The following is a 26,512-nucleotide window of genomic DNA, read 5'->3' as shown; positions in this document are numbered from 1 at the left end:
TTTATTTTTAGATGTATTTTCTTGGTAATTGAAAGCTGTGATGGTGCCCTAAGGAGAATGGTAGCGTAAAAGAATCAACTTGCAGTGATCCCAACATTTCGCTGCTTTGAACCATCGGCTGGCTGCACAATATATAGCAATTTTGCTTTGAAACGTGGGATTTCAGTCTATAATTATTGCTGATTTAGAAAGTAATTTAAATTAATTTTAAAATAGTCTTAATGATTTTTCAGATAAATCAGCTGAATGACAGGAAAAATGAATGCTATTTTTCATCATTACATGGTTGCTTTAGTTGTATTTGGTTTCTCAGTTTTATTCATTTGTTATGCTTTTCAAATTACACTAGTAATATATATGTACCAAAACCCCTACATAGCACTTAAATTATAGTTTCCTTAAAAAAAAAAAAAAAGAAAATTAAAAATGCATAAGGTAGGTACAAACTCAGTTCTTAGTAAATAGAATTGTGTAATTGTTTATAATGAATTTATTGTTTGTTTGTTTGTCAGCTTAAAGGACCCATGTCCTAAGTTTTACATTTATTTCCAAATTGTCATGGTTAGGTAGTGTTCAGAAAATGAACATGATCTGTGTACACATGAAATATAGAATATATACAATGTATATAGTATACACATACTGTAACATGTGATATTAACAGAGGACATACAGATAATATTGGTAAACAAAGGAGTACCAGTTCAACAAATTTTCATTTTTTTGCACATGTACTAGCAATTTTTTATTATATTTAGGCTAGTATTTTCTGCTCTAAGAAATCTTTATGGTCAGAATGAGAGAAGATTATTCAAAAGATTCAAAGAACCAGCTATCCAAGTAATATTAACATCTTTAATTTCTTATGAACCTGTATTCTACCAAAAAAAACCCCAACATAATAGGAACCCAGTCCTTATAGCTGCATTTCTAGTGGTGAATCCAGAAATGCAGTCCCTCAGCTTCTTTCATATTGAGCATTGTCTATGCATAAGAGGGCATTGCAGTTAAATATGCAACCCCTTTCTCCTCCCACGGTCAGTAATCTGGCTATTTACCCTTAAAGAAAGAAAGAAAACAAAAAGATACAATAAATAACAAGACCAGTTCCATATAGAGTAATTGTTTTTATATCTCGTTCTATGAATGGCTTTCAGCAGTGATTACATCTTGGCAACTGAGTCTATTCCTTAAGTGGACCAAAGTATTGGAAAATTTGTAAATCTGATTTTAGTGTCACAGCGGTAATTAAAAGACTATATATAATTGACAGATTAAAATTGGTGGTTTACTGTAGTCTGAGGTTATCTGCGGTTTTATTTTTCTGGCTGTGCATCACTTGAAAGGCTGAATATGGGAGTTGTGAACTGTCTTGCTACTGCTTAATGTTGCCCTTGCTTTGTTGCCAACAGTGCTTAAAGAGGTCCCCTCCCTTTGCTGCCGCCCCATCCCTACACCCCCAAACTGCAGCAGATCCCTTCCCTCCAGTTACACTGTGGCCTTTTTCAAGGGGAGGGAGCCTAAGCACATTGGTGAAGGAAGAACAAGAAAGAAACAACAGGAACCTCCTAAGCGGTGTTTCAGCTGAAGAATACTTTATGGGGAACCAAATTCACATAAGGCCAAATAACGCCTGGACTGGGCTTTCTGAAAGCAGATGGATCACACCACTCTTGTTTAGCTCCCCACAGGTACCACACTGGCCCAGAGAGTCAGAGATCAGTGTGATCTGTGCTTCACTTACCTCTCCATTTGTTTGTTCCTCGCAAAATAGAGGGACTGATACTGTAAAACAAAAGATATAGTCAGGGGGTGAAGTTTTAGTGGAGGTGTTTTGTTTTGGTTTGGTTTTTTTAATATATGTATATTTTTTTATATATATATATATACACACCATCTCTCCTCCTTTGGAATTCTAAGATAAATTTTAAATGGCTCTTCTCATGTCGATTTAACCACGATTTTTCTCCAGTGATTGCAAAAATGTTAAACATCTCACTCCACGTGTTCATAACCTAACGTAATGTGTAAGGTCAAGATCCTCAACAACAAAAACCCAATTACAGTCTGGTGACAGTGGTGGGACTTGTTTCCACAGTCTATAATACTCTAATAATGGAGGGTAATATCAACTGCAATGTTATACCCACAGAAGACCAGTCTGTCTTTACTGTAGTTACAAGCAGAAAGTAACCAAAGGTCAGGGTGAGGTCTGTAAAGATGATCACTTTAGTGTAGAGGTCTCAGAACCGAGTTGGAGGGGACATTTAATTCTTCAGTATGTCCATTAAGTCTTCTAGTTGTTCATCTTTGTTATATGTGTTTTAATATCATACTCATTCCTTCTCTCTTTTTTTTTTTCTTTCTTTTTCCTTCCATCCATCCATTGTCGTGTATTGTGTTCTTGATTACAGTCTGTGTAATTGTTACCACCGTGTGAAGGCAATTCCCCACATCACCAGGTACAGTGTCACATGTCTCTGGAAACATGTATGTGTGTTTTCAAACGTTTTCAGTGTTCTGCATTATCATAGTAAATTTCTTTTACATTAACCTCTTTTCTTCCTCTCTTCCTTTCCCATTGGATATGAACTAACATTTCTGCAGGAAAGTGATTTTTAAAATTAATTTCTTTTTTCTAAAAAAAATTTAATCTAATGCTCTGGAACAAGGAGGTACTGTCTTTCTTAGGGGCTAGAAAGCAGTACTGTACAGGTTTTTGATTGTTCATAGGTCATGGCCTGGACCCTGTAATCTTTTTAGTGGATTAATGTTTGCTATGAAGTTTCATTTTTGAAAAATCCTGAACTGCATTGTTCGGTTAATTTTTATTGTGACTGTGAAAGGTTTATATTAAATGCTTGATACTCAGCTGTAGTTTTCACCTCTGTAATGGTAAACATTGATGAATAAATTAGTACTTTTGTCGTTCCTTATTGTTCTAGGTCTATGTATCCAAACTGTCATTCATCAGTGTTTATGTGGCTTTCAGAAACATTATATGCAGATTGCTATATGGCTAGCTGATTTTTTTTTTTTTGGAGAAAGTAGCAAGATTCTGAAGATGCTCATTTACATGCAAATTTTTATAACTTTCTAATGATGTTTCTGAACATCACTGGCTTGTAGCTTGATTACTTTTGCACTTTAGCAGAAGAAAATTTCATTAAAGAGCTGTTGCAAGTAAACTGTTGTTGGTCATAGTGGAAAACCATGTCTTACAACTTGTTTTTCAGGAATAAAAATTAACGTAATTAATGAATGTGAGTTCATGAGCTTATGCACATTTATTAGACATAGACATGTTAAACATGAATGACGTGTTTCCAAGCATTCTTCTTACAATAAATAAGAAAGAACAAGAGTTCTTTCTAAATGCAAGTTACCAGATCCAGAGCTGGTGAAAATTAATATAACCCAGTTGCTTCTGATGGTGACACATCTCATACACCATTTGAAATGCCAGCCTTTTCTATTTAACATTTGTTTTGGAACAACTTACAGTCCTTTTGACTTTCCAAGCTGCAGTGTACCTAGGGGTATAACTTTTCCTGAATGAGGAAAAAAAAAATCTTGAAAATTAAAGCATGACCATTTCTAGGCTCTTCATATACCTCTCGACTTTTCCATTTTTATGTCCAGTGTCTCTGCAACAATTTTAACAGCATAATCATTTTCCCATGTAAACATAATTAACTTGCTATATAAGTTCCTCTTTTGCTAGGACAGTAGGAGCTGTTTTGTCTGTCACCTCAATGTCCAAGTTTTCAAATTTTTTTCAATTTTTTCATACTGTAAAATGGTAATAAATATTAGGAAGTCAAATAAAAAGGGAAGTGGCAAATATTCCTTTTTAAAGTAATACTCTGAAATAGCTGAAACAAAAAATATTTCTTGTATTGAGTGATAACAACAGTTAGAGCTGCTGAGGTTCATCTCAGTATCTCATTCACAAGCTTACGTAAAGGTATTCAGGATGTATATTGCCATAAAAAAGACATGGTCCTAAATAGCTGAAAGCTGCAGCTTTGTTGCGTGCAAACTGCAAGGTACATTATTGTGAGGTCAAACCTAAATGAACTATTATTGCTTCCTTGTTATGTTCCAACCTGTATAATTACATTACCTTAATGGATTTTCCCTACTTATTAGTAAGGTAAAAGATGTGGGATATAAAATTAGCTATTAATTGCCTCAATTAAGCCAATGGATAAGGATCATGGTTCAGCTATGGTAATCATGTGGGATAATAGCTTTGTTATGGAACCCGCTGTAGAATCATATTTTGCAAAAACACAAATGTAATTTAATTTAAAATAATTAAAAATTGATTTGTTTTGAACAGTGAGCTTCCTAGAGAAGGAAGAACTAGAAACACTGAGATAACTAGAGAGATATGTAATGGGTGGATGAATAGATGTATCACTGTGAGTCTAATCCCACTGGTAGGCTCAGTGATTATGTAGCGTTCTTGGATTCAAATTAGTGGAGACAATTCTTCACTAAAAACAGTATTTGGGTCACAACAGCGCACAGTATACCTGTCATGTACTTAAAAGAAGATTTAAATCTGTTTGCAAATTTACACGTTCCACTTTTACTAGGGTTTTGCAATCTCAAGATCACTCCTGAAGTTCAAGCAGCTCCTTTTTTGATTTATGAGGACCATATAATTCCAGCAGCTATTTGATTTTTTTTTTTTTTTTTGAGCATAACCTTTAGTCTGTTGGTCAAAGTTCAGTAAATTGTAGGCATTGAAAATCATTTGGAAAGTGAAGATATATGATAATGGTGGAGGAGAACAGGATCTGAATGAAATGCATAGGTCTGTATTTTGCTTCTGGGAACAGTCTGAGAACAAATAGCAAAGCCAAATCTTGTAGCACTGCTTACAACAGTGCTAATAAAATCTACAAAATCATTCTGCCTATTTTCTAAGAGAGTAAGAGAGTAGGGCAATTCACACAAAAGTGTTCTTATACTGCATTGATCATGAATTTGCAGTGAATTGAGAAAAAGAAAAGTTGTGGTTAGCTACTGTTATTTAAATTCCAATCCTGGTAATCTAAGACTGCTCTGATTATATTAGTTAGTATTATATTATTTATCACAAATATCCCTTAAATGATTGCATAGAATAGGCTAGCACTTTTTAGATGCAATCAGTACTAAATGAGGCTATGCAAGGGGTACTATTTGTATCTGGCCTATGCTACTGAACGTTTTGTTCTGTATATTTTCACTTGTAAAGCCTTTTTCTTTGGTCACATCTTGGCAATTTGAGCTACCTCACTGAAATTGTACAGATATGGCTATTGGCATTTAAATACTTTATATTTTTATCAGTGCTGCTTTTGTTTAGTTTCTAAGAGATATAATAAATATATTAGTTCATGAGAATGGAATGCCATGTAATTAATACTGTACTTTTTCATTAAACAGTATATCATTGATATTTCAGCTTATATGCAGGTGTTATTTTGTGATGAAATTGTGAGATTTCAAAGTATTTTTTTTCACCCAGATTATTAAAAATCTGCCAGAGGATTTTCTTATGAGGCTGTTTTGGATTTATGCAGGACATATTAAATTCTAAAAAAAAAACCCCCAAAGACTTAAGTTAAAGGAGATCTCTGTAATTCCACTCATGAAGCAGCTGAAATTCTACACAGTTATAATTTTGTGGAAAACCAAGAAATCAAATCTATCTGTAATTTTATTTTATAAAGAAAATAGTACTCGAGTTTCTCTGAAAACTTGCTTGTGGGTAAATTTGAAATGCACTGGGGGTATGAATGCTTAATGGAATTACGTGCAGGTACCGAATCATTGGTGATCAGATGTTCTCTATTAACAAGTAGTATCTTTTAAAAAGACTAATTTTTTTGTAACTCAGAGCATCAGTCCATTTTGTTTCAGATTTTAATGAAACAATTCACTTTTGGCACACCACTTTAATGAACAAATGCCAGAAGATAGAAGCAAAGGGCAGCGTATTTCAGTAAATCTAAACAATAGATAAATGATATTCAAAGACAATTTAAATGTCATTCTTGTTGTTTTCAAGTCTAGTTGGAGTCCTTTAGAGATCTTAATTGGTGTTTGTCAGCACAGAGTGGGAAGAGGAACGTGTCCCCATTTGCTCGGTATATGCTGCTGCCCTGCACTGCTGCATGTAGGTCAGGTGAACTTCCTACAGCTTTTGACTCTCTCACTGTTTTTTACAGTTCTAATATCAAACAGTTTATTAAATGAGAGTAAATTTCTCATGGCTCAATGTATTCCTGTGAGCCTTTGATAATTGGAATAATCACTTTATTTCCATTTCCACTCATCTAAGCTATTTAAGAAGATACTACAGTAGGCTGAGGCAGTGAATGTTTTCTTCTTTCCAGCCATATGTCTGTCATGCAATATAACTGCAAATCAAAGCAAGACAGCATGCCAATTACTACTTCCAAAACGTGTCTCTCCCACTGAAGTTATTTATGCATACTGCTAATTAGCCATCAAGATTTTTTTCCACTAGAGGAGAATGGATCCACATGTATGACACCACAAGTATGGACATCTATGTCCAAGGCCCCAGGTCTCCTGCTTCTCAGCGGGACGTTCTGGCTTTCGGTAATAATTTACATTTTAAGATAAGAATAGTGCCATGGGTGTTTGTGGCCTGTAATTTTAGGTCATTTCCTGAAGGAGGGGGTGAGGGAGTTTAGGCAGGATCAATACTAATAAAACTTTATTCTGGGAAAATGTACTGCCTTCTCCTATGCTTACTACTCACAATATTCACAGAGTGCTGATGGTCCTTTGAAATTGTCTGTATTTAGGGCTTTCCAAAGTTGCAATTCTGTCTTATTTTGGTTTCTTTTGTTTCATTTCTTAAACATAGTTTATTTATTTCTTCTTTCAGATACTTCATCCAGGAAAACGTGCTTCTACTAACTTGTCTAACCAAGCCTTCTCATTTTCCTCAAGTATTTTAATGTATATTTATCATAGAATCATTCAGGTTGGAAAAGACCCTTCAGATCATTGAGTCCAACCATAAAGCAGAAGAAAAACCACATGTAGAAGTAATATAAGGGAGACATAAGTCTGCCCAGAGGTATAGTATAGCACTTCCTTCAAAGAAATAACAAGTGGGTAAGAAATCAATGAGAGATGTAACAGTTAAATGTAGTCAAATGTATTTGTCCGTAATTGGGAAAAATACAGAAGTTAACTGAGGAATATGACAGAGAGCAACCATGATGGAGAAAAAGTTGTTATTGGTAATCCAGCTGGCCTGCACAGGACATAAAGAGATTGTAAGCATGAGAAGCAAAATGAAAGTTGTCCTTAAATCATGGCTATAGGTATTTTAAGGAGTATTTTAGGTAGAATCAAGATCTCAACACCCATACTGTTATTCAAACTTTTATTCTCTTGCCCTTTCCAGTTCTTCTACTTCTCCTGTTCTCTCCTTGGTTGCACATACCTCTAGTGGCCAGCCTCACTTTAAATGTGGTTTCTTGTTTTAGTCAATTGCTGGTCTTTGTAATACCAGTTTAGGACTAATGTCTACTGAGTGCCCACACCTCAAAGGTCCTAAATTATGCTCTATATCACGTGTTCTTTCTGAGCCCATAAATCTCCCCTTTTGCAGCGGCACAGCATCATCGGGGTGAGCAGTGAGTGCTCTGCTCTCCCTGACCCTCTGCCAGTACCAGGGCCTCTTAGTATGAGCTTGGAGGTGAGTGACTTTGGTCACACAGCTGAGGAGGGCATGAAAACAATATTTAAAAAAAATGACCCCCTAAGTGTCTGCCTCCTCCTGTTTTGCACCAAGAGTGAGAGGCTTCTGCCTTTCTCTCCAAGAGGTGATGGGGCTTTCTCCCTTGCCGGGGGGGATGCCATGCCCTGGGGTACCCCGTGGGTGCAAACATTGCAGTCCTGAGTTAGCAGGTCTAGCGTGAGAGGGGATTACCTCCCCTTTCAGCAGGTAGTTTCTGAAGCACTCTTAAGACCTAAATAGGGAATCCAGATGCCTAATTAAGGATTATGGATTTTCTCCAGAGCTGGGCATTTGAAAACAAGTTGCCACCTTGTTGATCGTTGACTCATCTAAATCTTTCTTAGAGTCTAGCTTGCAGTCAGGTGCAAAAAGGGTTACAGGAGGCAAAACAGGCAGAGAAGGAAAGGAGTGAAAAAATTCTGACAGGAATCTACAGGGTTATTCATAAGTAAAATTCACTTCTGTACCACTTAGGATGAAGAACATTTTTTTGCAACAAACTTCTTGCATCGTACTATGGTACAGAACTTGGCAGCAAATCACTGCTGGACAGTTAAAATGGGAGTATTTGGGAGAAGGGGTTATTGCAGTACTCTTCAGAGGATTTCACCACGCTGTTTCTTTCAATTTCAAAAGGAGCTATGCAGAGCATAAAGATGATATGTGTATTTATATACTAATTTAGGAAGCTCCAGTTTTATGGAAACTTCAGCAGCATGTTTAAGGGGCAATGATGTATTAGCTACTGTCAAGGAAATCTCTGTAAGCAGGAAGGAAACATTGTGAAAGTTGTGAGGAAGATGAGACAATAGAATAGAGAAAGAAAGAACTCAAGCTCACAAGTGCCTATTTGATTCCAAATGTTGGAGGCTGAGAAATCATAGTCAGGGTGAATTAAAACCTTCAAATAAAAGAGTAAAACTCAGAATGTAACCTGAACCTGTGATAATAGTATCATCTATGATAATGGTATGCTTTCAGGTAGGTTTTTTTTTATATTTCCAGTGTAGGATGAACAAAACCAGTAAGTTCACATTTCTACTCGTAGGAAAAGGAGAACTATGGCATTTAAATAATTCTATAAATTAGCTTAAAAAGCCCTTCAGTTGAATATCTTATTATTGACAGTATAATGTTTCTCTGCATTCTCTGACTAATTGAGGAAATTTTAAATATGAAGTGTTAACTGGAAGTAACCTTTCAAAAGAAGATGTAAATAGGGGTAAATGATAGAGTCAGGCATTTATCATTGGCCATAGTAGAAAATAGTAGTCAGAAGCTTACTCATTTTGATATGAAAAAGATGCTGTCACACTGTCAAACATGCCTATACAATGCTTTATGGGATCATTTTTCATACCTGTTTTCTGTTTCACAGAAACAGCACAGATTGGAGGGGTTCCTTTTTAAATAAATTTCAAGTTTATTTTTAATCAATAGCAAATCAGGGATTTGGTTTATAGGGCAGCTGTGCCATAAATTATAACAGCACAACTCAGGTGGAGAGAGATTTTGACACTCCTGAAGACAGGAATGAACAGTCAAGGGACAGACAGATGGGAAACTTGTTTAACCAGCTTTATTGTCAGTCACAATAACAATGTGATTTTACATCTTCAGAGGGGGGAAAAAGTATTCCTTTGATATGTACATACAAACTTAGAGTAAGATTGTGCAAAGGACCACAGATGTACGTGATTTAGGTCTAAATGAGAGTTCAGCCAAGCTGCCAGGATTAAAACACACTGAACAAGACCGAAATAAAAGTGTTGTGACAGCACCGCAGGCACCAATGCTACTACTCCATGCAAATCTGTCTTAGTGGGCTTAGTAGTCAAGACCAGTTGTGTTTTTTTTATCAGAGTTGTAATGCAGTCTTTTGGGGGCAGCAGAAAAGAGAGGCAAAGATAACAGTATAATTTTAAAGATTTACTGAACTGTGCAAATTTACAGTGAAAGCTGTAGATTTACAGGACACTCAGCAGTACAAAATGCAATGGGAATGGCTAGTTGTTTCAAATATTCAGCATTTTTTTAAGTTGTTCAGTCAATCAAGTTCTTAAGAAAATGTACTGAGCTCTTAAAAGGGAGGTGAAAATGTTATTTTTATGTGAAGCAAAATATGCTGAGATACAAACAAAAATGTAATATGAAATAAATGCAATGGGCTATTTATTAGAAAAATGAGAAAGAGGCACTTTCAATATGAAGGAAATGCATTATACACAGCAGTGGTACTGAAACGATACACTTCTCAAATTAGGTTTACACTTTCAGATTAGAAAAATGAGTCGAAAGCATGTTGGGAAATGTGAAATTTTCCTTGGGAGCTTAATGGCTTATTTGCATAAACCACAAAATAATCAAACAAAGCTGGGACTGGCTTTTAAAGTATACACCAAGGAAAACATATACTTTACTCTTGTATTGTTTTAACAAAATCTTTAATTGACCTCACAGTGTGGTGGTGCTAAAATGTGTGTGATATAGTTAGGTAATTAGATAGGCTGTTTAATAAGGCATTAAAAAATAAATAACAGATGTGTTAATAAACAGTGAATCAGTCTATACAGTGTAAAACAGGTGAAGAAGTGTCCTTCAAGACCGATGCACTACAATGTGTCATTTTCGCTCAAATTCATGTTCCAATTTAAGAACAATGGTAAGACATTAGTAAGAGTCATATCAATTGTATTAATAACTTACAATTTTATTAAAAAATGTGTGAGTAATATGAAAATTTTTTATTACTAAAATCCGCTTTTTGTTTTCTTGGGAGCAATTTAGATTTGCAGAGCTTGATGGCACGCTAATCCTCTATTAATTCTGATCCAAATGAACTTGTGCTTGTCTGTGTTGTTGTTTAGATATTTCAGGGAGTCAGATACTCTAAACCCATAGGCAAAGATTTCATAAGGTAGTTCCAAAATCAAGCCATTGGAAACAAAAATCTACCTTTTTCCCTCTCCTCAGTAAAAAAAAACCAAGTTCCTAATTCCTTTCTCTCACTCTTGGCTCTATCTACTTACTTCTTTCCTCTTTGACATCACCTGGAGGGAAGAGTCATAGATTTACACAGTTCAAACTTTGCCTTGCCCATTTGCTGTATTGTAAAAGAGATAGAGATCGTGTATGATTTCAAAAGAGCTCAGGAGGGTTTCACACCCTTAGAGGGATAAAAAAATTTGTTAATAATTATACACCAAATGTTATTTTTTTGAATGCTTTGAGTAAGAGGTGATACACTGAGCATACACAGTAAACTTTCTCCCCCTTCACAACTGAGTTGTGGTGAATTGGTGGTTTCTTTTTTGTCTTGAGCTAAAATTTACATGTTCACAAAACCGCCACGTCTGTTCAAGAAATTTTCAACTTCAATAGCAAGTAAGGACTAGAAATACAAATAAATGAATAAATGACTTTTAGAGGCAAGAGACAAAGCTTTTGTTGCAAAGATAGCTGGAAAAGCTTCATCCAGATTTTAACCAGCGCTGATGCCAAAATGTCCAAGAAAATTTTATGTTGAATACAGTGCACAAGTTAAGCACCTCTCTTGAAATTAGTCTTGATGGCAACACTGTGAAGACCTAGGGGAGTATTCCGTAGCCATATAAAGTTTTTTATGGGTCTGTAATTAGACAGCATTCAGTCAATGCTTGACATTTTAGCACTTCAACTGGCTGCAATGCAGAAGTACTGACTTCATCCGCAAATCCCTTGTTAAACTTCCAGTAAAACAGGATTACTGGCTGTTATGACTGTCAACATGCATTTTATTTTAAATAGTAATCAGAAAAGTGATTGTAGTTCATTCTATAAATATGCATATTTCCTCTATTCATTTTTTTTTAAGTTTTCAGCTGTGGTATGATACAAATTAAGCAGGATGAGGTCATGGAGCTTTCTCCTTAGAAATAGTACATAGATCTGTGCCAGGTAAAATCTTTGGCTTCAATTATAAAGAAAAATTAAGATGTGCTGTGGAGTGAAACTACAATGGTGAAAGATTAATTAGCTAATATTTGTGAAGCTCCGAAGATAAATCAGGCTATGCGGTGTGTGTGTTAAGTATTACTGCAACAGCATTGCTAAATGCACAGTTGCGAGTCAGTTGGAGGGTTGAATTTTTTCCCAATTCACTCCATCTGAAATCTTCCATATTGTGAGGACTTTACAGCTAGGCAAATAAACTTGCATGATAATCTCCCTGGCACTAGTGGATCAATACTACTCAATTAGTTTAGCTCACACTTCTTTCACAGTCTATTAATGCCTCTACATGTCAAGCCCACGCTTCTTTCACAGTCTATTAGTGCCTCTACATGTCTCATCACACTAAATCCTTTGGGGGGAACTGAATGGTGAATCATTCTTCATTTGCAGTTCCTTGTCTCTGGAAGACAGAAAATTGAGTGTTTTGGGGGCAGTAGTGACCAGTGAAGGAAAATTCCCTTTGTAAAATGGCTGATGCCTGGATCTAAATGTCCCTGCCCAGGCATATCCTGAACTGTCGACTTCTAGATAGAGAAGCTGTAGCAGTGTTTGTGGACCTCTCAGTATATGCATCAGAAATGTCACAGTTATGTCAAGTAAAGTGCCAATCCAATATAAACTCACTGTTTGATTCAAATAATCTTGACAGGTTAATTTTACCTGGGAAGCCTTATGTGGCTTCAGGCACGGCCAGTGTAAAGACATTAGAACTACCTTTTCTTCTGCGTTGTACATTCCACCTAAAAAACGGTCTTGGACTCATGTCAGGTGTTTACCAAATTTGCATTAATAGGTGATCTGGGAGTCATCATGGTTGTTAAGAACAGTGACAGGCCTACAGCCAATCTGTCCAGGGACCAAAAGGGGAGGCTTAAGAATGGGACTTGCAGGTAGCACCAAGCCATTTTTTTAGATGTGGATAACCAAGGTAAAAGAATAAGCCTCTTCTAAAAAGGCTGAAGCAGAATAAGTGACATCTAATTATACATTTTTTAAATCTTCACTTTTTAAAAAATAAATTGCACTCTTTCTGGAAGACACTTTGTCAGTAGTATTTTGTCATTTTCATTTAGTGGGATATGCAAAAACTTCAAACTTTAATTTAGTCCTTTCCTTTTTAACCATCTCTTGTCTAACCAGATTCAATATGAAAGAGGCCTGGTTTCCCCATCTGATTCAGCAGAAGTTCTGTAACATAATCTGCTTTGCTTTGTGAGATTTCTTATATCAACAACTTCCTAAAGGCGCCTCTGGGATTTTCGTGCTTGCTAATCTTTTTTCAGATCTACTTCATTGCTCATCAGCTACAACCCTGTGTCTTTCTTTTATTCAGATCCCAGAGGCTGCCTCTTTTGCTATGATTGGATAATCTGTAAAAGCAAGGTTTGAGTTCATAATAATAATAGTAGTAGTAGTAGTAATAATAGTAATAATAATAATAGTAGTAGTAGTAGTAATAATAATAATAATAATAATAATAATAATAGTTGGATGGAGGTTCTGTCCTCCCACCTAACAAGTAGTAGCCTGAACCACTAGGCAAAGAAGCCGTCAAAGGAACATGCAGTTCTGAATATTAACCCAGTGATAGTTTCTTTTCTCAAACCCCACAAACTTTGCATTTTCAGTATTTTAATGTAATTTCTGTCATCTAAATTGGCATGTTGTTCACAACTTTTTAATGAGTCTGTCCCATAAATCTGAAGAATATGTTCTCTAAATTCTTCACTCAATTACATCCAAGTAGCAGCAATCCATTTTGATAGTGAAAACATCATTTTTCTCATTAATTCCACTAGTGTATCTTGTAGCCATTTACTGGATCTTTCACTATTGTCCTTGTGGCCACATTTGTAGCCTTAATACAGTATTTCCCAAAGGGATGCTTTACTATTATCTTTGAGCTTCTATATTTACTTTCTATTTCAGTACTAGAGTCTCTTTGCCATTTAGCAGAATTCCCTCTTTCTCCTCTCACTCACACAGTTGGGAAGGGGAAGGTTGTTAGTTTTCTGGTCTATGAAAAATAAGAAACAATTGATATGTCCTCCTGTTTTTTTGTTTAAACATCCCTTGTGCCACCTTCTCAAAGAAGTGATACAAGATGTTCACTCAATCAGAAAACCTAATTTTTAATAATGCCTTAACTTTGGGGAATATTTTATTCAAGTATAGACCTGTATCTACTTCAGAATCTCCACTGGACTTTCTATCCCATCACACAGACACAGTTTTAGACACAAATAAGGAACGTGTTGTAACTAAGGTTTAGACAGCTCTTCCTTTACTGCATGCATACGTACATACTGCTTAGCATTCAACGCGAAATATGTTTGCATATATCTTGATGAGCCTAGACCTCTGCTTCCAAAGATGTTACCATTTATATTTTGATAGAAATGAAAATTGTAGTGGTAGTGAAACTGCTCTGTTTTATTTCGATGTCCAAAACACCAGGTGGTGGTTTTGCAGAAAGCTTAGCTCCATGACAGTGTTGTACTACCCATTGAAACCAGAGGAACTGCAAAACAGCTGGGCAGTGGTTGCTTCATGGAGCACACCCTTCCTCTGATGGTGCCTTGCTCCTCGCTGAGGGAACCATCCATCAGGATTCCTCAAGCCAAGGCTTGCACCTTCTATGCGAGACCAGCAGAGCTGGGTTGCAGTTGCAGTTATACGCTACATTTGTAGCGAATATTGTAAACTAGGACACTTGTGAATATTTCAGTTACTTTTCTGTTGATGTCAGAGAGGAAGTTCCAGGTTGCTGCATGATAAATAATGGAGACCTGTGATTTATTTACTGTTTATGCACTCTGTGTCAGAAGTAAAAGTGGAAGTGAAAAGTCCTGTGTCACCATAAAATTTTCCTTACCTCATCACAGTTAAACCATAGCAGCAGCGTAGCTTTTTGCTTAAGAATGGTTTGCAAAATTTTAGTCTTTAGTACTCTTAACCTCTGTAGAGTTGTGCAGAAATAATGGAGCTATGTTACCAAGCTCCTTTGTGAAACAGATTGGAGAGTTATGTTTTAATTTTGCTGTAAGGCTCGGAAATGCCTTTAAATGTAATTGGACTTAGTGCCCAATATGAGTTATATTCTTTGATTTTTACATTTTTAAGAACTCTGGTTCTGATGTGCAGTAAAAAAGGAACCATTTATCCGCTCTTTAATTATTAGTCAAACGGATGGTGTTGTCTGATGTTATGCAAGGATGTGTTCATCTTTGCTGGCAAAAAGGCAATGGGATAGTTGAAGGATAAATGTATGATCAGGGAAATTCTGGTTTCATCATTTCAGACAGGGAGCAGACTTATTTTCTGATGGAGAGAAAGGCTCTGTCTTCCTGGAGCCGTGTCATTTCATTTAAGCAATCCCCTGATACTCCCAGTGTGCATATATGCTCTATACCACAGATCTGTAACTGGCCATAACAGGCAAACTTGGGTGTGCTCACAGATTTTCTAATTTTAAAACATTGTGTGTAAGACTTGCTGGATGTTTGACTCCTGTTGCTGGAACCCAGAAGGAAGTGTCTTTGCCAAGAACTCAGAAATACTAAAAAAAGTTATTCTACCTAATTTTTTTTTTTAAATAAATGCAATAAGTTAATTCTAAATAAGCATTTCTGTAGTTTCCATTTGCCTGTTGGTAAAGATATTATTTGCTGTTTCCTTCTGGAATTTAATCATAATTTTACTATACTCATAACATTAGTAAGAATGTTTCTCTTCCCCTTCTTTATATTCCCATGCTTTTGCAACTACTTTGGGGTAAAAATGCATGGTCACAATGTAGACCAGAAGGTTCTCTTATTTACTGTATTTAATATTTGATTTATATTTATAGATTTTTTTTTTTTTTTTTGTGAAGAGATGCAATGTTGTAGGAATGTGGTTGGAGGATGTTTTTTTTCTCTGCAATTGTTCCAACTTAGATATTTTGTAACAAAGAATTTTCTTGTGAACATCTTTATTCAACATTGGGAACTTGGATTCTATAAGAACGAAAAACTTGATATTTTTTGCCTAAGTTTGTATTTTGTCACTTGGTCTCAGGTTAGGCAATTTTCTGATAGTAAATAACATCCATCATCATAGTAATGCTTCAGCTGAATGTCTTGGGACTAGATCTGAGCTCTAGAATGTTTTTGCTTATTTTTCCTCATTGAACTTCTTACTCGAAAGATATTTTGCTGCTGTTAGCTGGTCTGCAGTCTCTGATAGTACAGACAACTTACGATTGCCTGGAAAGAGTCACTTCTTTTCAACACTTCTCAAGAACACATTTGTTATCGTTGTCACAATTACTATATGCTGGTGTTTCTTCTGGATTAAATAAAGTTGGATCTTATATTGATCTAAAGCTACAGTGCATGTACTGCCACTCTGCAAAGTGATGACTTTGTAAAGTGTTTTTTAATGCAGTTACTTTGAAGTACTCCTTTATTTCACAATAGATTTAAAAGTACATTTAGATTTACCATCTTGCCTATTTGCGCAACCTAGAGCCCAAGACCCATCACACAGCCATGATGGATGCCTGCAGTTGAAACGGGCTGCCTGAGAGGTCATATTCACCCCGTGAGGCGTGTGTGGCATGCAGGGAGGTGTTCTGATAAACACTGGTGGCACCCATTGGGCAAAGAAGGTAGCAGATGAGAAGGGGCCACCAAAGTCTTACTTGCATGTGAACTCTCTGGGGAGGTTGGCTGGCCATGTCTCCATCCCTTAGCCCAAGAGAAAATTGCCTTCTCCCCATCAAATATTCTTTTTATTTCTAATGCAATTCAGTTGCTGTTGTATTCCTGCCTAATTCACGCTTGCTGTATTCCTGGTGTCCCACAGTCTGCATGACATTATACCATAAATGCTTCAGCCTCTGTTAAATCTTAATGAGAAGCAAAACTGGCTTGAATTAACCAGGTCTGACTATATCAATATTTTAACAATGTAATTTATGACTATATGTAAAAAGAGACTTGTAATTCGGAGGATTATCCGCTGTTGTATAAGGATGGGGAAAAAAATCTCATTATAACATTTTAATGCCTTTCAAGGCTTTCTGAAATTGAGTTCTCCCTTGGTTATACTTGCAATCAGAAGGATTTTTATATTTTTATTTTATTTTTGTTTCACCTCCAACCTTTGAAGAAAAGCCCTCCAGACTAGTGGAATGAAACTAGGAGAAACTAGTAGGTTGTTCCTGAAATTAAGGACCAAACTGTCATGTTACTATATGTCTCTAGAGGGGACTAAGAGTCTTGTTTGCTGAGATTTACATTTATTGGTGGAACTTGCTTCTGTTTCCTCTCTTATTGAGAAGTTTCTGTAGCACAGTAAGGCTAATACTAATCACTTCATCTCTTGTGTCTGTGAGGGTCATAACTAAACTGTTTTGAGCCATGTTTTCCTCTCTCTCCTCAGCCCCTTGCTTAGGGATTGTGACAAAAAAAACTAGCAGCCACAAAACAATTTGTGTTTACATGACAGTTGCTGCCATAAGTTATATTGTGAAAGTATAATACAACTTTTATGTAAGTTGTATACTTATATCACAACAAGTATAATACTTGTCACACAAGTGTGGCATACTTAAGGTTACCTGTAGCTTTTCTTTATTGTGTGTTTTCCTAGAGCTTGTGACATTTTGGAAAATATTTTCTCACCCTAATGTAATCTCTACATAATTTTCACTAGTGTTATTGGAAAATATTTTTAGTGAAAATACCAAAGGGCACATCTGTACCCAAAGTTTTGTAATCTGAGGTCTACCAAGTCTAGGCTGATTACAGCCATCTTATCAAAATCTGATGAACTAGCAAAGAGGGAAAACAAACTCTCTGCATTTTCTTCTCTGAAAACATCTTGAAAAGCTAGCTCCCTGACTGACTTTCAGACTTTATCAGTAATACAATGGACAAAGTCTTGTGAAACCTGCAGACAAACTTTGCAGATTTTCGCGTTCAGGTTTCTACTTCCATGCAGCCCCAATTTAAAAAAAAAAAAAAAAAAAAAAGGAAGTTGTTCACAAGTGCAGTCGTCATCAAGCAGCATCTGCAATCCTATTAAGAATGAGAGATAGGGATCATTATTTTTGGATGGCGTTTGAAAAAAAAATATGAATGGCTATTGCTTTGTCGACTTTTTCTATCTAAGTATTGCTATTTGAATCAGCTGTGTACAAAGGAGGGATGTGATCTGAGTTCAGCACAGAAAGCTTCAATCCTGTCTCTGAGTCTTTCTCTCCAGAGTAAATAAAAAGATTTATGTGAATAGATTTTTCAGGGCAGGTGTGGAACTTTATGTATCTCTTTGGAAGTGCTTTGATTTGATGCAGTAGTCGTGGGCCAGTAAACAGTCATACACGCTGGCATAACAAAAGCACAGTATAAAATTCAGGTTTCTGGTCCCAGAGACTCAGTGATCCATTTTCCAGCTTTAGTTCACAAGGTATTGTTTCTCCTGCCTTATTTAATTCTTAAATTTCAAAATAAAATAAACCTGTAAAACATCACAGATTTTGGCTGAATACATCAGATCTATTAGACAGAATCACAACTTTTTCAAACTACTTTTGAGGGCTTGTAAAATCTCTTTTGGGGCCAGCTCCCTTCTCACACTCCCATATTAATGAACTAAAGATCAACGAGCTTGTGCATTCTTTACCTTTCTCAACTGGTAACGTGTCAGGTAAGAAAACTATTAAAAATGGCATCTGTGAATGAGTTGGTTGTATCTATCTAGAAGCTGCAGAACCAAAAACATTCCACAGTATCACACTGCAGTTGTAATGACTATTTTAGGAGCTAATGTTGTCCCATGGTCTACCAAATGCAGCTGCATTGTGGACTTCGATTATTTTGAGTGTCTTGAGTTTTTGAACACGCACTTCTCCTTTATTGACCTATCCATTTTGTAGGGCCTCTGTTACCTTATAAAATTACAAACAAATTCTCTGTTCAGTGAGTAAGTATTAATGATATTACTAATTAATATCTTTTTATGAGCTGAAAATCTGCTGTGTTGCCAGTTAGTATATTAGAATAATTTGTAAGACAATTGAGCATCTGCCAGTGATATTGGCTGTTCATATCAATAAAGGTAAATATTGCCTCCAATTGAAAAGGCTGTCATTCATAGTGTAATTAAATTTTTATTGTTTGTGCTCTCTGTACAGCCTCACAGCTTCTCTTAAGAAAATAACATCAATTACTCAGTGTAAGTGCTCTTATTTTTAATAAGAGAATGTTAATCTATGAATCTTACACTCTGACAACTGTACTGTAGTGTCTTGGCTCTCTAGTAGTTTAATTAATAAACATACATTTGCTCATTTTGTCAGAGCAAGTTTATTGGTATAATGAAATAATGTTTTACTGATGAATGAAACTCTCCAAATCTTCAGCTTGATTAATTTCTTAGCATGAAAATGAAGTGGATTTCTTTTATCAAATAGGTTATTCTAAGGTGAATTTAATGTGGGGTTTTTTACCATTAATATGTTTCCATAGACTTATTTTCCTTGGTTTTGTCTTTCAATTAGCTCTTTGGAATATTGCAGTTGTGACCTTTTTCAAGTTTTTAAAATGAAGCGGTCACATTTTCTATTTGATATTTTTTGTGAATTGATTCCACTCTGTTCACAGACACACTGAATTGTTGCCAAAAATTGTAGACAGTTAGTTGAGTTACTTTCACCCCAAATTATCTTTGCTGCAGATAGCTTTTAAATGTCAATAAAAGATGAAGCTTTAGAATGCTATTTAGAAATCTTGCATTTTGTCTTTTGGGTCATACATGCTATTTTCCCAGGTTAGAACAACTCCTTTAACACAGAGCTAAAACAAAAGTAGACTTTCATGTCAAAGTCCTAAAATGTTTCATGAGTCTTTGTTTGTACAGGTAAACCATGAGCATATGTATTTTCTAGTACAAATATATGTTAAATTTAATTAAGTTATAATTCAGATTATCATTATTCCTCTGCATGTCATTTTCTCTCTCTTTCCCGTTTCCTCAATCTGTTTGATGTTTGGAGACCTGAAGAAGTTAAAGAACTCTATTTTTTTTCAGAACCCTAAAGGGAAGTTTGCTTTTGTTACTCATTTCTGGGAACACCTGTGCACTGTTGAGTTTAATTGGGCTACAGCTGGTGTCACTGATGTGTGGAGCGAGCAGGGCTTTGCAGCCTGCCTGGAAATCTTGACATTGTGTGTCATTGTCTGTTTCCTAAGCTATTACTGTATTTACATAAGTTAGAAGGTGTACTAATTTTTAGGGGATTGCATTCTCTGTCGACGGATATAGCTGGTGTAGGAAGATCAATGCTATGAACGGTGAGTGTATTGCACACTAGTGCAGAACAAGTCTGCTGAACACCCACTGAGTTTAATTGCTGTTTGGAGAAGTTAGGTGGTTATCTCACAAACACTGTAATGAGGAATCGCTGATCAGCATCTTAAAAATGTTGAGGAGAATTTTGTACAGAAGGGAGAGGAGCTACACTTTTTCTGGCTTTAAAAGTGTGATTGAAAGCAAGCTACCTATCTCCTGTCCTAAGGAGATTCTAGAGGACTGGTAGAGTGGAGGAAAGGAGGAAATAAGATGTAACTATGCACCAAATATGCTGATCAGAAATAAGAGAAATTTGAAAACAAAATCAGTTTATGGTTAGCTTTTTAGTTATGGAATGTATTAAGTTTAGAAATGGTAAAATCAAGTAGTATTGAACTTAAAATATAAGAATTCTTTTGCTTAAAGGCTGAATAAAAAAATCAAGTCAGGAAAGCAGGGTATCGTCCACTGTGCATAAAAGATGACCTACTGTTCTCTTTCTTACGCACCGTAGTACCATAGGTTTGCTAGCTATTTTACACACGCAGTAATATGTCACTGCTTGAAGAAATTGCAGACGGTGGCCTAACTAATAAATCAAGTTTACCAACTTTTGTAGTCATCTTAAAAGCAGTTCAAAGCACATGGTACACCCACGTGCCCCCTCAGAGAGAAGAGAGCATCTCTGGCATGGTGGGTGGTACGTGATGAAGCAGTGGGTCTGGCTACCATCTCTGGTCTGCTGAAGAGCAAAGGCTTAGCTTGTACAGCTAAAATAATTTCAGCATAAAATTCCTGTGGTGGCCCTGAAGTACCACAGACGGACTTAGCCATTGGCGCTTTTTGAGGACATGCTGCCAAAGGACCAGCTGCTTCCTGTAGGAGACCTGCCATCTGGAGCTTAGAGAGTGATCCCTTTGATAGACGTCTCTGGCAGTGAACGATTTGCCGCATGTAATTTTTTTCCTCTTTTTTTTTTTCCCTGAAGTTTTGGAGTATTTTACACAGTAAACTTTGTAGAGAGATGTTAAAAAATTTCTCTTCTCTCTGGGTTGACAGTGGGAGAAGTTATCTGATTAATTGTTTGGGATTCAGCCTTAAATAACTAAAGTTCAAAATGAGAAATTGTGGCAGAGGACTGAGGGCCATGACAGAGACTAGCAGCCAGAAAGTACATGAGCGGACAGTTTGATACAAGGGAGGTGAACTGGTTGTGTTCTGGATAGGAAGCTATTAAGAAGGATTTTGTTTGGTATGTGTTTAGAGACTTAAGAGAAAGAACTTGAAATGTGATGAAATCTTCTGTTGAGCTGGAACTGCTAAAGAAAGTAATGAACTTGGGAGTGATTTAAACAGGCTTGGCTTCAAGTTGGATAGATGGATTTCCAGTTCCATGTAGGGAAATATAGAATAACAATAACATGGGATAAAGCACATAAAAGGGAACATGCACTCACTAGCCAGAAGTTAACAAATATTGAGCAGGATGTCAGTCTGGAGATAGGAGTAGATGCAATTGTAAAATCCCTGTGCTAGAGAGCAAAGAGTAACGAGGCTGCATTCTCCTTGTGGGTCTAACTGCTGACTCAAAATAAGAGCTAATACAGGTTGTTTGTGGATTGACTTATTCCTAGCAGAGAAGACCTATGTTTGAAGTGCTACACAGGGTGCAAAGATATAGAAAAGTAAGAGGGAAAGCATGATACTTCCTCACGAAGTAATTTCACATGACCTTTTCCTACAGTTTAGTTCCAGCTCAGTTTATTCTGAAAGGGTTCCTGGGGCATAGCAGGGTCCACATGTTGGCCACCTCGCTGTGCAGCTAGGTGGTAGATCATTCACACCTTTCAGCAAAAGCAGAATTGGCTCCCTGGGAGTTTCTGCTCCAGTTCTCTTAGTTGTTGTAATAAACTTTCTTAAGGCAGTACAGTTTTAAAACATCCTCTTGAGCAGCAGGCAAATGTCTAGGAAGAGCTGGTCCTTTTAAAAGCAATCCTGGGCTTATCAGTGAGGGCTAGAAGCAGGAGGGCAGAGCATTTCAGTGGATGCAATGGTGAATCAGCTGTCCGTGACTGTTTTGCCCCTGATTTGCTTTATGACTTTGCTTTACACTTTTGTTCCTCTGTATCATCTTGGCTAACAAACTCAAAGTTATTCAGATAAAGATGGCTCCTTGCCATGACTTACACAAGTCCTATGACAATAGGACTCCAGTCTTGTTCAGGATGTGTATGTACTACTTTCATTTACAGAATCTTTCTGTAAAAGCCAGATGTTTGTTTTCACAACAGTATCAAGAAGTTTACAAAATCTGCACTGAAGGAATAACACTGAATTAAATTTAAAGCTTTATTTTATGTGGCTTTCATTTCATACATAGCTCTCATCCTTTGTGATCCAGCAAAATAATAAATAATTGATGCAGTTAATTAGAAGTACAATTGAATTATTCCATTCTCTAGAAATGCTATTCATTTTGTACAAACTTCAAAATGAGAGATAATTTCTTTTATATAAAGGTGTACGTAAGTTATTAGGAAATGAGAGGAGAATTCATCACAACCTTGTTTTCCTCTTTGAGAGCTTCAAACTATAAACTTGTACTTTTTGGTGGTATGTGGGCCTGGCATAGGAAAAGAGCAAGTGGATATTACAGATGATAACTCGCTAAGGAAATTACTTTTGTCACATGAGGGAAGCTGTGCCAGGCTGAAATACAGGTGATGGTTTTGGAAGTGTTTTTTTATGAAGTTTTTGGTGAAAACTGAAAGCAGTATTTGTCTTAAATGTCTTTCCAACATGTGGTCTAACGTGAGATATGAGAAGTGCCACTCTATGAGTATTGCCCCTGAATTTCAGTCTGTCTGGATCTATCTGCCTGTGCCAGAATAGGGGTCAAAGCTGCTTCTGCCCAAAGCCATCTTCAGCGATGCAGTAGTCTTACTGTGATGTCAAATTTCACCATTATTCCTTTGGCTGTGGTTGCTGCAGTTTTAAGAGATTGCCAACACTTGTTACCCACCCTCTGTAGAAGGGTTAGTAATACCACAGCAGGAGCAGTGGATAGAAATGCAAGTCTAGACTGCCATGCCACCTCCAACAGTCATTTTTGTGCTCCGACGGTGAGCTGCAGCCACTGAGCCCTGGACACGTGTTTGTTCCTGCTGCCTCTGCTGCAGGTGCAGTCGCTTTTGACAAGCAGCGGCAAGCAGGGGGAGGCACTTTTGTGGCATTTTGATGTAGTCTGCAGGCGATGAAATTCCCATGCCTTGCTTTCTTGCTCTTGTTAAGAGTAGCAGTTACTAACTCATTTGTATATGACATTCTTGATGAACCACAAAAAAAAAAGCCAAGGTAGAAATCTACATGGTCTCTTTTAAAAAGTCTGGAGGCTGGTGGAGCATATTTGGAAACTATGCCTGTATGATTGCCCAGGGTCTTATACCCTGCCCTAGGCATTAAGTCTTGGCCACAGTCAGAGGTTGGATGCTGGGTTGCCACAATTTTGCACATTTCCTTCTGTGTCCTCTTGTTCATAACCAGCAGGTAGGAAACTTGGAAAGTCAGTATGATAGAAGGAAACTGCAATGAAAATTAAAAGGAAAAGAAAAAGATTTGAATTCACTGAGGTACAAAGTGAAAGTAGAAGTGATCGTACCATTTTATTTTTTTCTTTTTCCCAAATGATACTGCAGGTGGCCCTTCAGAAGATGTAGCAGTAGGCTGCTGGTAAAGTGTTAGGATTAGGCCTGCAGTAGATGAAATGAAAGCAAATCAGAGTACCAGAACTATGGACACTGAAAGCTAGATGAGAGTGAGAAATATTACTGTTTCTGGATCTGTCAAAAAATAGCAAATAGTGAAAATGCATATTTCTAAACTGCAACATAAATACCTTTGGTCAAAGCTTAATTCCACCTGAAAAAATATTGCATCTTCTTATGTAATACCAGCTTTCCATTTGCACTGTTAGAAAGTTTTGCAGCCACTTGACTTCACCAACAGGGCATCTCAGATTTATCAATTAATTGAGTAGCTCTCACCACCAAGTGGATCTGGTTACAGATGTGGGCATACAGAAAAAAAATGTATGCTTTAAAAATTTGAATAGCTGAAAAATAAGAAAATAATTACTTTTTGCCTCAAATACAATTTCTGACTGAAAGGATTTTTCTGAGAAATTTATCATAGAAGTGGAATTAGGAATGGAAGCTGGAGCTTAAAAGTAACAACTTGCTTGTGTTATAATATCTGTTATATATTTTTTTTATCTATATAGTTTGTTAGGTGTAGTTCACATATTTTCATTTCTTAGACCAAGTTTATGCTAATAACAGCTGGTTTATTCCAGCACTGGAATTGCTTGATAAGAAAGGCTTTTCCTTTTATCAGTTTTTCATCAGTTTTTCTTCTCCCTTTAAGCTGATACAGTAGGTGCAGCGTTCAAGATGTTATGCTAAGTAAAATATAAAAACCATTTGTGCTATGCACCTCCTGTAAATAACTTACTAGTGTTCTTTTCCCTCAGAATTACTAATAAGAAAAAGATTCTATGATGGTCTTACAAGACGGGTTTTGGAACATCTGCTTTCTTTTATGCGTACACCTCACACCTACTGTTGCAAAACAGGCATTCTTCACTGTAAGTGTTATTTGTTGATGCTTAAACATTCAATGAATAATTCAGCCCCTTTACCTTTCTTGCTTTGCTGCACACCTATTGAGCTCTCAGAGCAGAGTCATATCAATAAATTCTGACTTGCTTTACAGCTCCAATTTCATGCTTGGCCTTTCCTAAGATACATACAAGCAAAAATAAATAACTGAAAGAAAGAAAATATCTGTACAAATTGTTTTAGCAAGGCTCGTGTGCGGGCAGTGAGCCTTTCCCATCCCTCCTAAATTAAAAGGGAATGTTAAAAGGAGTCTGCATTTTTTTGATCAGGCAAACCCTGTTGTGTTACAACTATGTCCACCAATGTGTGGGTTAGAGTTCAAAAATACAATGAAGGTGCAAAGCACTGTGGGTGCTGTCTTTAAAGGTCATGAGCACATCACTGTGTATGTACATAAATAAAGCATATATTATGGTGAGAAATGGCACCATTGAGTCCCACATTTAGGGTGCTTAATTTCTCCATGGGTGTACTTATATTTGTAGGCAGGTAGATCATCTGCATGTACCTTAACTTTTCCATTGTGACAAAATGTGCACAAACTTACCTTTAATTGTCAACAGTTTTTGCAACTTGTTAATTCACATACTCTTTACTCCACTAAAAGCTAATCATGTGCTGAAGGGTCAGCAGGGGAAACAATGGTTTTTACCATCTGTACAGAGGAGTTGTCCACATTGGAAAAGTGAGGATAAGCATAATGTGGAAAGTGGTTCATTCCTCAATGTAGTCAAGATAGTCATATCTAGCCTTACACAAGAAGGCAGAGATTTCTCCTTGGATGCCAGAAGCATCTGGGAACATGAGTACCCTTGTGGTCAGTGGGATTTAGGGATCTAGATTTGATTATGAGCCCAGGTTTAGTTCTTGTAGAAAGGTGGATGATAAGATTAACCACAACCATTTGAAACAATTACAAATGGAAAGGTTTGTTGTCCTCTGAATAATAAAAGGTGTTTATCATCATGCTACTTAACCTTGCCTTAATTGTGAGTGTTTATTAGGAGTGATTGCCTGCAATGATTAAATAAAAAAGAAATATACTTCTATACTGGAAGAGGTTATTTAAAAACTTATTTCCTGTGAGCTTCCTTGCTATTAATTTTGTTTCAGTGGAGCAATCATTTGGACTCTTCTGAAGCTGAAAATCTGCTAGCATTTAAACTAAAATTTCTGCTTTTGCTTAGTCACCAACTTGCGAAACAAACATTTTACAGTTGTTGTTCAGGGGAAAAAGAGAATGTCCCTTTCAAAAGTGCTGCTGTCTGTGAAAAATAAATCTTAACAGTGATTGAAGAGAAAATAATATAAAGTACTCCAAGTATAACTTTGAGTTAGTAAAACCATATTTTCTTCCTCTGTGATGAAACCAAAGAAATTTGATTCTCCTAAATAAACAAAACCTCTGGCTACAGATGAGCTGCCCATAACGTCTGCAGGTTTGTGAGAAGTTCTGTTTTTTTCTGAGAACCGCTGCTAAATTATTTGCTAGACCTCAAGGTATATTTAAATATAAGTTTTTGTTCCTCTTCTTCCACGTGAAAAAAATATTGTTCACAAAAGTTGCTAGGAAAAATCTTTTCTAAAGCACAGTTACAATTTAAATACTAGCAGTGCAACTTCTCCCAGTAAGCCCCCAGAGATAATTTTTAAAGATTTTCCTAAATGGAAGGACTCAGGCAGAATAAGATAAAGTGTGAAGCTTATTTATTTAGTGCCTTAGTTC

General features: G+C 36.5%; 1 protein-coding gene across 4 annotated transcripts in view; it reads left to right on the top strand.

The window, feature by feature from the left end:
- CCSER1 (coiled-coil serine rich protein 1) overlaps positions 1 to 26,512 on the top strand; it is a 742,538-nt gene that overhangs the window by 639,137 nt on the left and 76,889 nt on the right. Inside the window, exon 10 of one of the 4 annotated variants that reach the window (XM_052776416.1) lies at positions 2,415 to 2,462. The exons of the other annotated variants lie outside the window; for them this stretch is intronic. Coding sequence (XP_052632376.1) covers positions 2,415 to 2,423 — 9 coding nt within the window. The 3' untranslated portion in view covers positions 2,424 to 2,462. The remainder of the gene's footprint in view (positions 1 to 2,414; positions 2,463 to 26,512) is intronic. 4 annotated transcript variants of the gene reach the window in all.

The sequence above is a fragment of the Harpia harpyja genome, chromosome 2 (assembly GCF_026419915.1).
Source record: "Harpia harpyja isolate bHarHar1 chromosome 2, bHarHar1 primary haplotype, whole genome shotgun sequence".
Lineage (NCBI taxonomy): Eukaryota > Metazoa > Chordata > Aves > Accipitriformes > Accipitridae > Harpia > Harpia harpyja.
The sequence above is the reverse complement of the archived record's forward strand: the minus strand, read 5'-3'. Positions and strand labels throughout refer to the sequence as shown.